The sequence below is a fragment of the Lonchura striata genome, chromosome 3 (genome assembly GCF_050655825.1).
Source record: "Lonchura striata isolate lonStrDom1 chromosome 3, ASM5065582v1, whole genome shotgun sequence".
Lineage (NCBI taxonomy): Eukaryota > Metazoa > Chordata > Aves > Passeriformes > Estrildidae > Lonchura > Lonchura striata.
In genome coordinates this window covers 68,927,718-68,941,225 of record NC_140705.1, presented here as the reverse complement: position 1 = coordinate 68,941,225, position 13,508 = coordinate 68,927,718, and the positions used below count along the sequence as shown (strand labels likewise).

Genomic DNA, 13,508 nt, shown 5'->3' with positions numbered 1-13,508 from the left:
CTGCCCTTCAGCCAGTCCTTCACCCAAAACATCATGAACCTGCTCATCCCACTGCCAGACAGCTTGTCCAGAAGGGTGCTGTGAGAGACAGTATCAAAAGCCCCCTTCATCCAGCAGGTAGCAACCTTATGACAGGAGTAGATCAAATTAGTTAAACAGAACTTTCCTTTTGAGAACCCATACTGACTGTGTCTGATGACTGCATTATTCTTTAAATGCTTTTCAGTATAATCTTCTTTATTTTTCCACTTAACATTTTATGAATTAACTTCCAGTTAAGGAAGTTTTGTTTAAAAATATTTGTCTATTATTTTGCTGAGTCTTTTATCCTTTTCATTAAGTTTTTGCATCTTCTTGTCTGTTTGAAGGAGTAGCTTTAAGTTTTGCTGAATAAGGTCACAGTTACCCAAATAGCAATAATAAATTTTACAGTCTAAGTTGACTCTTTGACACCTTCATGACAATCAAAATTAGAAATGGACTCAAAAACTACCCATATGGCAGCAGTTAAATCTTGACAAGCACATCTTAGAGAGCAAACAGAAATGTCTCACAGACATGTGGAACATCAAATCTCCAATAATCAAGCAGTAGCCAGCTGGTGGGGTTAACTACTTCATGTGCAGCTAGAATACACTTATTTTTAACAAGTGGTACAAAGACTTCAGGTTGCATGTACAGAAGAGAATAAGGTTTGTAAAAAGTCTTTCAGAGACCTACAACAGCATATACACTTTTTAATCACATGCCTAGTAAAGAGATAAGATGTTGGGGAATTGCAAAGCTAATTTGCCACAATGTTTTTTATAATTTCATTATCTATCACTGGATAGATCATAGTCAGGCTGTATTTAATTCAAATAATTTACATGACCTCTTACTATTTTCCCATTATTGTGCTTACCTTGCCCTAGGATGGATGTGCTGTGCTGGAGAAAGCACCAAGTGGTTTCTTCATTTGTTGCAGCAAGGTCAGTGAGGTGGGATCACAAGATAGGGGTTACAAGGCTAAGCGTCAGTGCTGCCTGGGAGAACTGACAAGACCAGGAAAATCACAAAGTTAAATCTTTCATGTTACTTCTTTTCCCTCTGTAGTTTCTTTGTGTTTCATATGCAAAAGGCATTCCAGTTTGTAGAGCTGAAGACTAAGAGCTGATGTCTGAGCAAGGGGGAACATTGTGTGAGATGTTGAAAGAACTAACTCTGGAGCAGCAGGTACTCACAATCTGTCCAGGCTCTGCCTCAGCTTCCCACTGTAAGACGTAAATAGTTCCACCCCTCATATTCCTCCAGGATACTGTGGAGATTCTTTGTGAAGCAACCTGCGATGAACGCGGAGGAGCTCATCAGGGAACAGTTCTACATGGAAAGCAGGATTTGTGAGTAAATCAGGCCTGGAGCTACACAGTGAATAACAACACCAAAATAGTACTGACTAACTGCTCATTAACTGAGCACTGCCTATACTGTGCCTTGTGGGAATTCCTGCAGTGGCGATCTGGGATAGTAGTACATACAAATGAGAGATGCAAATGGAATATGCATAAAGACATTTCTTAAACAAGTGCTTAACTTGGCCCCTTTAATGATCTTTTAATGTACTTTTTCCATTTATCCAGATTCTGTTTAAATATCCTCACACCCCTGAATATATAAATATATTCACACTCCTTTTGCAAGTATTTGTTTAGCTGGTATGGACAGAACTGTAAAGAAATGTAATCACTTTTATGGCCTTCTAATTTCTATTTCATAGTTGCTTTTTGTAGTAATTTTCCAGAGTGTAAAGCAAACTCTGAGTCCAAAAAGAGCATGTGAAGTCTGAGAAAGAAGACACCCAAAAGGCTGCTATCTATAACATTCTTTATATTCTCCAAGTTTCTGTAGAGGATGTTTTCCTTGAGAATCTTAGCACCTGAAGTTTTGTCACTTCATCTTTTAAGGGTATGACTGACATGTTCATATCAGCACTGCAGGTATATATGTTGGGAATCTATTTCTGTGTATTCTGTTCTGATGAGTAAGATAAAAGCTGGTATGCTGTCCAGGGAGGAGCCTCTCAGACAAGAAACTGTGGTAGTGAACAGTTTTTGTAACAAGATAGTTATGGATAAAAAGTCTTGTGAGCCACACTTGCCTGAGACTGATTGTTACACAGTCAATATCTTTAGAGTTGCTGCCACTTGAAAGGTTTTTTAAAAGTCACAATGGTTCTTTTTTATAAAGTATGGCTTATTCCTTCCTTTTGCTGACAATTTGTGCACGTCTTTAGAGTATGTCATGAAGAGAGTGAAGGGCTCAAGGATGCCACTTAAAGCTCAAAGACACAAGAGGGTAGGGTGCAGTGAGAAGCTACAAAACAAATACGTTTTGTGGAATGGGTTATCTTTTGAAACACATCCTTATGCCATGCCTAGTGTATTTTCCCTAAAATGCCATTCTTAGCATAAGCAGTGGCCTAAGTGCTGTTCTGGCTCTATTATTATGCTGTGGCATATGAGGAAGTATTTGGCCCAGACTCCAGTAATTGAAGAACAGCCCTGACCTCCGAAATAAAAAAACCCCAACAGGCAGGAGTGAAGTTTGAGTGTGAATGAGCAGCTCAGCAGTCAGTGAGAGCTGTTGGGTGCTCTCTAGGCTGGGGACTCACTCTGGCCTAGATCTGAGCCTTCCTGCTGTTAGCAGCCACCCCACCTACTCCAGGGAGCAAAGGGCACAGCTGGTGTCTCAGCAGCACTGCAGAACAGGCATTTGAGTTAAACTGTGGAATGAGCTCCAGCTGATACACGCAACGACTTCCCCAGCTTTTGAAGGCATTTTTAGCCAGACACCTGGCCTATTTAGCCAAATAATGCATTTGTATTTTGTGTCTTCCTAAACTGAGCAGTCTGGAACTGAAGCATGAGGTCTAACTGCACCCCAGTCCAACAGTACCCCAGTGCCAGATGAAATCTTACACTATGCAGCCCATAAAACCAGGACTGCTGTCTCCCTGTTTCAGACAGTTTGTGTAGTAATTTAGAAACCCTTTTTGGTCCTTACTAGTTGGTGCTGGTACTTTTTCATCTCAGTCGGCTGCTTATCACTTTATCAGTAGGTGGCAGTAATAGACAAGCCTGTGCAGTTCCTACTTGTAATAGGAATTTGGGAAAGAAAACACCCAATTTTAGGGTAAAGCTGCTCATTTTGTTTGTTCACAAGCGTGAGTGGTGTAAATGTACTTGACAAACTCTGAAGTACATCTTTCTCTAACAGACAGAAAAGATGTTCCCATAACAGTTTGGGTATTTATGGCTGTACTTAATTTAATAGTGCTATAAAGCTGGATTCAATTAGATGCAAATGTACATTATTTACCTAAAGATTAAATATGTATGTTCCTGTCAAATTTTCTGCAACACTTATTCTGGTAAGTTTGCACACAGTTTTTCACACATTATTATTTGAGTCAATCTAATGATTTTAAGTATTAATTTTCAGTAAAAGAAGCCTGTATTTCCTAGGAACCACTCCTCCCCCAAGTTTTCTTTAGTCTCCTTGAAGAAACAAATCCATATTCTGATGCAGACCCAAAGGACAGCCATAATTATGGCATTTTCTTGGAAAATTATTTATACAGATTTTTATCCCTATATAATGAAGATATAGGAAAAACTGTATAATCAGGTCCTCTCAAAGCACATGTTTTGTTACTCCTTTGATATCAGAAATCCAACTGGGTAAATGACTGCCTTATTGAAGTTTAGGCTTTAATATGCACCTTTACAGACTGTGTAAAGTGTTCTTTCTGTTGGAGCAGATCCTGCTGTAAGTCACTGCAAAAATGCCTGGTTACAACATCCTTATGAATAATCATTTACTTTAGTGCCACTGACAGCAAAGACTGTATTATTTTAACCTATGGTGTGATGTAGAATACCTTACTTTAAACGTTCCTCCATATTTTTCTCCTACTTTGGCCAAAATTTCATAGAGGTTAGCTTAAAAAATTTGCCTATCAGCACCAGCCAAGCACCTTGCTAGTAATTTAAGACATGATATAGGAAGCAAAGGAGGGTGATTTAGTATATAATAAAGAGGAGGAAAATAGTTTTTAGGATTGAAATTGTAGCATCTTAAATTCAAAGTAAACCAAGGAGATTAATCTCATAGAGGCAAAACAGCCAGCCCCACATGTGCTACTGAGACATTACAATTTACCACCAATCTATTGGGAACTCTCATTCCATCAGAGCAGAAAGAGTTGGGGTATGAAGAAAGGATTACTCATAACATGTCAAAACCCCTTTGAATCCAATTCTGTTCTGAAATTCTCACTCCATGAGATGACAGCCCCAATCCATTACTTTCTGGGCTTGAACTACAGATAAACAAGCCTAATGGCATATGAGAGGAAACAGAGAGAGAGCAGCACAGCACTAGGATGGCAGCAGGTCTGGTTTTGTTTTCATTAAAATTAGTAGGAATCAAATCAGACTGATGAAAATATAAACTGATTGCTTCAGCCTACAGGAAACCATTCTGTTAGATAAATCCACATTTTGGAGAGGTTTTGTTTGTTTGTTTGTTTGTTTTGTTTTGTTTTGTTTTAATATATCATTCTGTACTTCATGATATAATATGCATTCATGATTTAGAAATATGTACAAAATCATTCAGATATTTTTGTGTAGAGCTGAGGCAAGATGCTTAAGCATGAAACTCAAGTATCAGTAGCATATTATCCAAACCACCTCAAAGGTCAAAGTAACACAAAATATAACAATAACAAAGACATTTTATGCTTTGCTGAGATTGGAGGAAAATATATTCTTTTAAATGTTGATTTGTGGATCAAGCTGGCATTAAAAGAAGAGTGAACCAGATGATACTATTCTCTTTCAGAAAGTCAATTTTTTGATGGTGTTCTTAAGGAAAGTAATATATTTGTATGCAATCCAAAGCTGCTACAATTTTATTTGAAGTGCAGATCTTCCAAGTTCACCTCACCCTCTTCCTCTTCAAATTACTAATTTGCCAATAGTATATCTTCATTCAAGGAACTGGTAAATAAGGCCCAAGGATATCAGAGAAAGTTGTTCTGTTTTCCAGTAAGGAATTATGCTTCTAGAGTTTGACCACTTCAAACACATTATAGACATCTGCTAATGTAAATATGCACTTTATGGTATTCCATGTATTTATTTTTTTATAAATTAGAAGCATGATATCATTTAGTAGATACATTTTTTTTTTAACCTAATGAAATTTATGAATTGATGAAAGAAACCACAAACATGGGAGCCAGCTATTTAAAACATAACTCCAACACATTCACAACTCCTTGAAGAAAGATTTTGGAGAAAAAACCTGAAGATCAAAAGAGTTACATTCTCCCCTTGTGAATAATAATTCTGGATTTTTGTAAATGCATCTCTTATAACCAGAGACCCTCAAAAGCACTGAAATGTTTCAATCTCAGGATATCAGACACTAACCCCAATTAGAAACAGAAAGCAAACTGTTTGCAACACTGTAATGAGCTGTGGCAATTTTGTTATTTTAGATGGGAATGCTAATTATCAGCCACAAATGCAAGTTGTTCCAAAGCCTTTGAGAATAAAGCTGTATGCCCTATATTCTCCTCCCATGCTGTTCCAGTTAAAATCATACATGCAGAAGGACAAATGAAAATGTTGCCATGGTGATCAGAGCAGTTACTAAAGCACGTATGCTGTAGGAAGGATTCCCTAAAGAACCTTATTAAGCATTTTGTTGCTCTTCTTAAATAAATATTTTCAGAAAGCCTTTTTTTATTTCACTGTCAATAAAACAGCTACTCAGTTAGTTAAACCCTATTTCTCTACCCTCAAAATAAAAACACACCATACATTAAGAAATATTTTTGTTAAAAGTTAGGAATGGGATTATTAAGCTGAAAACTTTGAAATAGGAACCAAGGATGAGCCTACCTGTTCAAGATACTTTAATATTTTTCAGCATATGTATGTCAAGCCTGCTAAGATACTGATGTCTCCAGCTGCCCAGGTCAAAAACCAAATCTTCGAATGAAAGACATCTCAAAAGCCTATTGGTTAAAAGGAATACTGTTATGTAGGGGTTTTTACAATAATAGTGCATGTGAGATATCAGGTGAGTTCTGCCAGCAGCAGAAGCACCGTCCAAAGCCCCCTGTCCCTGTGCCCAGACTAATAGCTGAACCCAGGCAGGCCAGGCCCATTATCCAAGCTGAACAGCAAAGAAAACAAAACCTGTACAATACAGACATCTTGTATTTCCACTGCACAAAAAACAGTACAACAGACATCGATGGAAATTGCTAAAAATAAGCTGGAGAAGGTACATGCGCTTTGGGGGAAATGCATGTGGCTTTGTTCACCAAGGAGCCCTTTTCAGCATCTTAATTCAGCATTTAAAAATACCCCAAGGCCCTCAATTCCTTAGCTGGTTTTTTGCCTTGCAAGTATTTAAGATGTTTATGGAATACAAGTTTGTGAAGAGGAAGGGAGGAAGCTTGATCTCTTATGGCTGTTGAGTGTCTCAGCTCAGACTTGTGCAGTTCTCCAACAAAATTGTCTCCTGCCTTATGGGGCTGGCTGATACATATCAGGTACTGCAGTGAGAAAACTGTCCTAATGCATCTGATTGAAAAAAGAGCTTTCATTTTTTTTTAATAAGGAGAAGAACAACAATAAAAAGAAGTCTCTAAAGTAACAGTTGCTTCCATCAGGTGCCCTGTATGAGTTTAATTTTACTTCATGAAGAAGGCAGTCTTATTTCACACCTCATTCTTTTCCTCTCACTGTTTTTTAAGTTGAAACAAAAAAACATCCCAGAACCGCCAGAAATTACTTGCAGACAACTTAACTAATCTGTGACCACAAAATGTACAAACATAGTGGCTGTCAACAGCACAGTGGTCTTGCTGCATATCTTAGAACAACCTTTATTTACCATTACTCTCCATTCCCATAAAACCCTACTCTTGTGGGCAAAGGCATGTAGGGGCTGCTCAGAAAATGTAATTCACCCTCCCTGTGCTATTCAGGGCAGTTTTACACTCCCCACTAAAACCCTCATGAACACTTTATCATTCAAAATAAGATACAAGCAACCATATTTTTCTACATTTTTATTGATGCAATCCTGATTTGTGATTATACATCTTCATTCTGCTCATAGCTACAATGGCACTTTACTAGGATTGTTTTTGTAGTCAAGTTTCTTACAGTCTTCAGAAAACATATTTATAGACACCACTTACTGTATAAGACCAATCATTCTAAACACTAAATCACTGGGATTTTTTCCTCAATAGTGCTACTTGAGGAAAAGGTCACACTACCCTCTTTAGATAGAAATTTGTAATGGCAATTGAATTGAATTCACCTTCCAAAGAAAATAAGAATGTTAAAAATAGCTTCAAGAATTGATATGACTCATTTAGATCCCAGAAAAATCTATTACTGGCAAAGATATCTACAATTTGATACTGTACTTGGTATTTTCACCAAGACCAAAAGAATATTTATGAAGAACTGAAATTAAACTTGTACATTGCTCTGAAAGATAAGCATTAGCTTGAATGGTTCTTTTTTTTTTTCTTTCTTTATTTTAGGGTTGTTTTTTAGCCAAAATTGCACTACCTTCCAAAAATATTGTAGTTATGGGGTAAGTATTGACATTTGAAGAAAAATTGCTAAAAGCATGCAACACTGATACCAGGTTTTAGCAGATGACATTTTTAATTGAAAACTGACTCAAAGGATAGTACAAAAGAGTTTCTTCTCCCTAAAGGGATTTTCAGATGCAGGTACAGGAATAATAAGGGGATCTTCTCCAATGTGTGCATCACAATATGCCAATAAATCTGCTGCAGCCTTGGATACCTAATAGAAGAGAAGAGAGAACTACTGTAACACTTAATTCTGAACCAATCTGAATTGCATAAATATTTTTCATAGAACAAATTATAATGGAAGCTATTGTAAAACAGGGAGTAGATTGCTTTATCCTTTAAATATTAGCCACATCTATTAATTTGCTCTTCCTAGGACTAGTAATCCTTCCATACATTTTATCTAACATAGTGACATAGTGACATCAACATATTGATTAATATCATCCATGTTGAGCTGTTCCTCTCCATCAGAAGGAGGTCAGGAGCACATAGTCATTAAAACATTTATATGTTAACCACCCAGAAGCAATAAGGATTCTTCTTGAAGTGTCTGTTTCTGTAGAGAAATCTGCTTCAGCTCTTACTCCCATTCATTGTTTTTAAGGTATTCCACACACACTCTCTCTCTACCCTTTGCTACTCTGGTTGCATAATAAAAAGTTCTTCAGGCACATGACTATGGGATTAAAAAGAAATAATAAATCAGGAACAAAACTTGAACAACATATGTCATAGTATTTAAGCTAAATGCTGCTCTTTCCAATGAAGCAAGACTAATGTCTTCTGCTTAGTAAATTACAATAAGTAGTCCTTTATTCACAGCATTTATTTAAACTTGAGCACTACCTTAATATTTTTTAACTTAATATTTTTTTACTTCTAAAATAAATAATTCTCAAGTTTCCAAATTCAAAATATGAGTTTATGCTTACTGAAAATTCTATAAAAACACAAATACATACAGAAATGTAGCAGTGTGTTGAATATTTGCAATGCAAGCTATTTTGCATTAAATGAAAAATTAAATATTAAACCTTGTAATTTTTGCAGCTTTGTGCCATAAGAATATTGGTAGCACTAGGCCACAGTGACTCGTTTATTTTTTCAAGAATTTAGAAAGTATATACCATTTTTTTTGTTCTGATTGGTCCGTAAGATATTCACAGCTATCTGTATCTCTTTGCTTTGATGAATTATTGGGTTTTCAATATTCTGATAGTTGAGAAAATGAATTCTGGAATCTTTACAAAGAAATCTTTTCCCTGAGCACCATGACAGCTTGTCCCCCATCAAACACTGAGGTCAGCATGTTTGCACAACTAGAGTGAAGAGAAGAAACAAATTGCATTTCTGGTATTTTTCTAGCAGGTGTGTCACCAATGTTAGCTTTAAGCTTCCCCACGCCCTGCTTGCTTTGACATGAACCCAGCCCATGGTAGGCTTCAGATTAGATCCATGAAGTCAATGGGTATTGAATCAGAATTTGCAAGAAATTTGAATGAACTTCTGAAGACGGTTACAGACTTTAATTCTTTATTTTCTCTATTTTTAATTTCTGTATGTCTTTGTAGAATGTTTAAACCTATGGAGAACCTGTGGTTGGCACCCCAGTATAGACTATCCCCCTAATGGAAGAAATAAGAGTCTTAAGGTTATTTAAAATTAGTTTGTCTTTGAATTGGCCTGCAAGAAAAAAGGATGAAAGAGACACTACATATGAACAAAAGGCTGCTGGGCACAGGTGAAACAGAAAACTGAAAAAATCAGAAAAGATTCACAAGGACCAGTGCTTCTCAAAAAGAAGCAGGTAAAGCAAAAATGTATTGAAAGTTACAGACCTCAAAGTACAAAGGATTGTAATGATTTTCCTGTAATGATCTTGTTAGTTTCACGCATGGATAAGCAACATCAGCTTTTCATTCAACATAAGCAACATTGCTTTTCATTCAATGGAAGAGAAATACAAATTCAGACCACATTCTTAGACGGGAGAAACACAATAATATAATTTCCTGTTTCTTTACGTATTGCTGTGCTTTGATATGATATAACAACAACAAAAAAGGGTGTTTCACTAGTAAAATCTCAACATACATTTTTGTATCTAACTTGTCCTGTAATGCTGGTAGGATTGTTGTGAAGCAGAGTAACACATTCACAGAATCACCTGGGTTGGAAAAGACCTTTGAAATTATCAAGTCCAGCCTTTGACCTAACACCACCTTGCCAACTGGACCATGGCACTTGGTGCTACATCCAGTTTTTTCTTAACTCCAGGGATGGCAACTGCACCACCTCCCTGGGCACTCCACTCCAATGACCCATCACCCCCTTCTATGAAGAGAAACCCTTCCTTCAATGTCATGCTGTTTAAGTCACATTTTAGTTTGCTTTTAAACAAACCATAGTGCAATTTATTTAAAAATCAACCTGCAACAACAAACTGAGCAACATGATCATTGTCACAAACGAAACCTGCACTAGGCCATATATTTTCATCCTTTAAACAAATAAAAGGTTTTGAGAGGAAAAATCCTCCCACTGGGATTACAGCAGTCATTAAAAAAGTGAATTATAACCAGTTCTTCACTAAAAGTAGAGTAACTTAGGCCTGCACAGTGGAATAATGACCATTCACAACAGGGAGTTAAATGAGCTGATCACAATCCAGGAGCAACAGAACAAGAGTAGCATTGCCAAAGTCAGACCTGTGGCCCAAAAAACATAGCAAAATACAATATTGCCTCCAGCAAGTTTCCTGCTCAGTGTCATTATTGGGAAGAGCAGTAGTGGAAGGCCTGTGCACTGAGCATGGCAGCAAGGTTCCAGCAGGGATGGCTGCTTTGGCACAGGCAGCACCCAGAGGTGCCCCACAGCCAGGGCTGCGGGAACACTGATGCCATGGAAGGAGTTAAGTGGAGCCCAATCTGTTGTATCTTTTACTGCCTTTGGGGTTATTTGTAGCTGAACGTTGCTCTACAGCTTCAATATAGCTTTTCCTAAGAATTAAAATAAATGCATTTGATTTGAATATTCAAATGAAGCGAACACATTTATCATGTCAGCTTTCCTACGCAATACGGCTTGGTCTGCAAATTCAAAGTAATTTATACATATTGCAGAAGTGGTGAAAGAAAAAATCGGTCTCCAGTTTGATTGATGAATTCTATCAGAAAGTTAACAACTAATTTTTAAAAAATCTTTTAAGGTGTATGGATTAAAAGATGGAGTATATAGGTATCACACTGATCTCACATTTTGTAGAATTACTTTTACTCTTGCAAAAAACACATCTGGTTATCAAATTAACAAAAGGGGGAAAATCCAACACATCACTCAACCCTGGTGCTTTAAAGAATTAGTCTCAGGAGGACTGTGAAATTTCAACATTATATTTCAGAATAGCAGAGGTGATAAAAACTGCCAGAGTTAGAACATCCTGTTAGCTGCACTAATAATTATAAGCTTCAGTGACAGGGCAAAATGCTGCAATTACAATGTCTTCTGCCTTGTCATGGATTGTGACTAATTACCATCCTTGCTAAAACACCCACTCTGCTTATCCTTTACATCTAAAATAAAGAGATTCACACACATTTATTGGCATTCTCACTGTTCATCTCCCAACACTATTCAGAACCAATTAGGAATACTTCCTATCTTCCTTAGGAAAAAGAAAATGGAATGATAACTGATATGCCAAAGGTCTTAAATGTCAGAGGACTCTTGCTTTTCTGCTTGCAAAGAGAAACTTAGGCAATGCTTTGTTCTGAGGACAGCTCTGATAAACACCAGTACTAACTTTGCTTTCTCAATTTTACTGCTAGCATCTTTATAAGACCCATTATTCTACAGGTCATGAGGCCACTATTCACCTGATTTACTTGGGTATTTCCTGGCTTGGAATCTGTGTTTCCTGTTTCCTACTTACTTCTCCATTATAACTCTAGCTGTTCCTTTGCCAGGTAAGACAGGTTCAGTTATGATCCTTCTGGCATTCCTGTGGTTTACAAAAAAACCCACAGTAATCCTCCTTCCAACTACTGATCAACACACCAATAACTCCATGTTCCTCTTTAGAGTTGTCCTGCTTCTTTCACACCTCAGCAGCGAGTTGTCTTTGTGGAACCTCAGAACACAGAACTGCTTTGCTGCTCTGACTGGCCAGAGGACTTAACAGGACTTCTTAAATGAGTTGAAAAATCCAGAACACAGTGGGGAGTCAGCAACTATCAACATACTTTTAACTACAACATTTTAATTGAGTGGACCCAACTCTTGCTGGTTACAGGTTACCATGCATTGGAAACAAAGTGTCTCTGTAGTAGAAAAATAAACTGGAATTTCTGATTTTCCCAGTCAATAACGCAGACACCTCTTCCATGTTAGCAATATGGTCTTGCCTGTTGTGGCAATAACAACTTGACTATAGCTATTTGCAAAAGAGGATTTAATTAAATTATTTGGAAAGCCCTGATCTTTTGTTAAATGTCTAATTAGTTTAATCAGATGCAAAATACCAGGAAAAAAGGAAGTAAGTTCATTTAGCTACCTTTACAGTAATGATCTGAGAACTTAAAATCTCCCGTTGAAACCACTGGAAAGTCTCTTGGTAAAATTTGACTGTGCTGAAACACACTGATTCAAGATTAAAAAGCCAAGCAGATTTTGAAGGAATAAAAAGCCCATCAACCACTTCTCATAATCCCTCATATGTTTGTTCAAAGAATTCTAGAAACTGAGGTATTTTGAAAAGTTATATTTGTTTTATGTTAGTATAGGAACTCTCATAATTCTGAAACATGCCAGATTTTCATTGGTGTGTTTTTGGTCCCAGGCTGCTTCAAAAAGTGAAATAATTGCACTTACAAGCTACCTGTTTTTTTAGATCTGCCACATTTGCTAATAACCGTGTTCATTTTAATTAAACTAGCTCTAAAAAAAAAAAAAAAAACAACAAACCTATGTCTTTCTTGCAGCTATGTCTCTATGTGATTAAAAATGTTATATAGCTAACTAATGAAGCTATTTGCAAAACTGACCTAATGATGTGGGACATGACAGTTACCACTGCATATACAGAAGCAAGATTAAGGCAATCTACAATTTCAAATGCCAATTAACTGGGCCATATTTTTCCAACCCTTTCCTCTGCCACCCACACCGTCCCTTGTCGGTTCTGTTCATGCAGCTGCAATATGACCTGAGCTGGGACTAAGCAAGGCAGACCTTCTCTTACTGCAGGAAGCAAGCACCTGTCCCTGTGAACAGGTTATGTGATCAATTTGTGACATGCTATGAAATAGAGGAACTACTTTTGCAAATTCAATGTTCTTACAACACATTGCTACAAAGTGCCAGAAAACAGAGTGACTGAAATTTCTTTTTTCATATGAGCAAGACTGACCACTTATGTGAATTGCACTAATATTTCTAAATTATAAATATTACTTTTTCATATGGAGAGTTTGTTATCTGAGTCTATTTTAAAAATCATAAATTATATACTACTGACCCCATGCTGACTACATGCAGACTTTCAGCATGCAGGATGGATGGACAAACAGCCTGAGTTAAGACTACATGAAGATTTTAATGTACAACACTTCTAAATTGTCCTACCGACTTAATAATCTCAGTTACAATTTGTAACAACTCAAGCACAGTTGTTTGTAGAGAACTGTGTCATTTCAATGCAGTACTTTTTAAAGATGTAAACACTAAAAACTTCTTCCTTGTACAGACTGGATTTTTTATCAAAATAATGCTTCCTTATTTTCAGAGGAAGAGAGCAAAAGAAATGAGCATTGTTTTCTTTAAAAGTTCT

At 36.9% G+C, this 13,508-nt stretch overlaps 1 protein-coding gene across 6 annotated transcripts in view; it reads right to left on the bottom strand.

The window, feature by feature from the left end:
• Positions 1–7,117: 7,117 nt before the first annotated feature.
• LOC110468866 (guanine nucleotide-binding protein G(I)/G(S)/G(O) subunit gamma-4) overlaps positions 7,118–13,508 on the bottom strand; it is a 96,161-nt gene continuing 89,770 nt past the window's right edge. For all 6 annotated transcript variants that reach the window (XM_021527198.4, XM_077782119.2, XM_085575423.1 and 3 more), the window contains one exon: positions 7,118–7,889. In XM_021527198.4, coding sequence (XP_021382873.1) covers positions 7,761–7,889 — 129 coding nt within the window. In that variant the 3' untranslated portion in view covers positions 7,118–7,760. The remainder of the gene's footprint in view (positions 7,890–13,508) is intronic.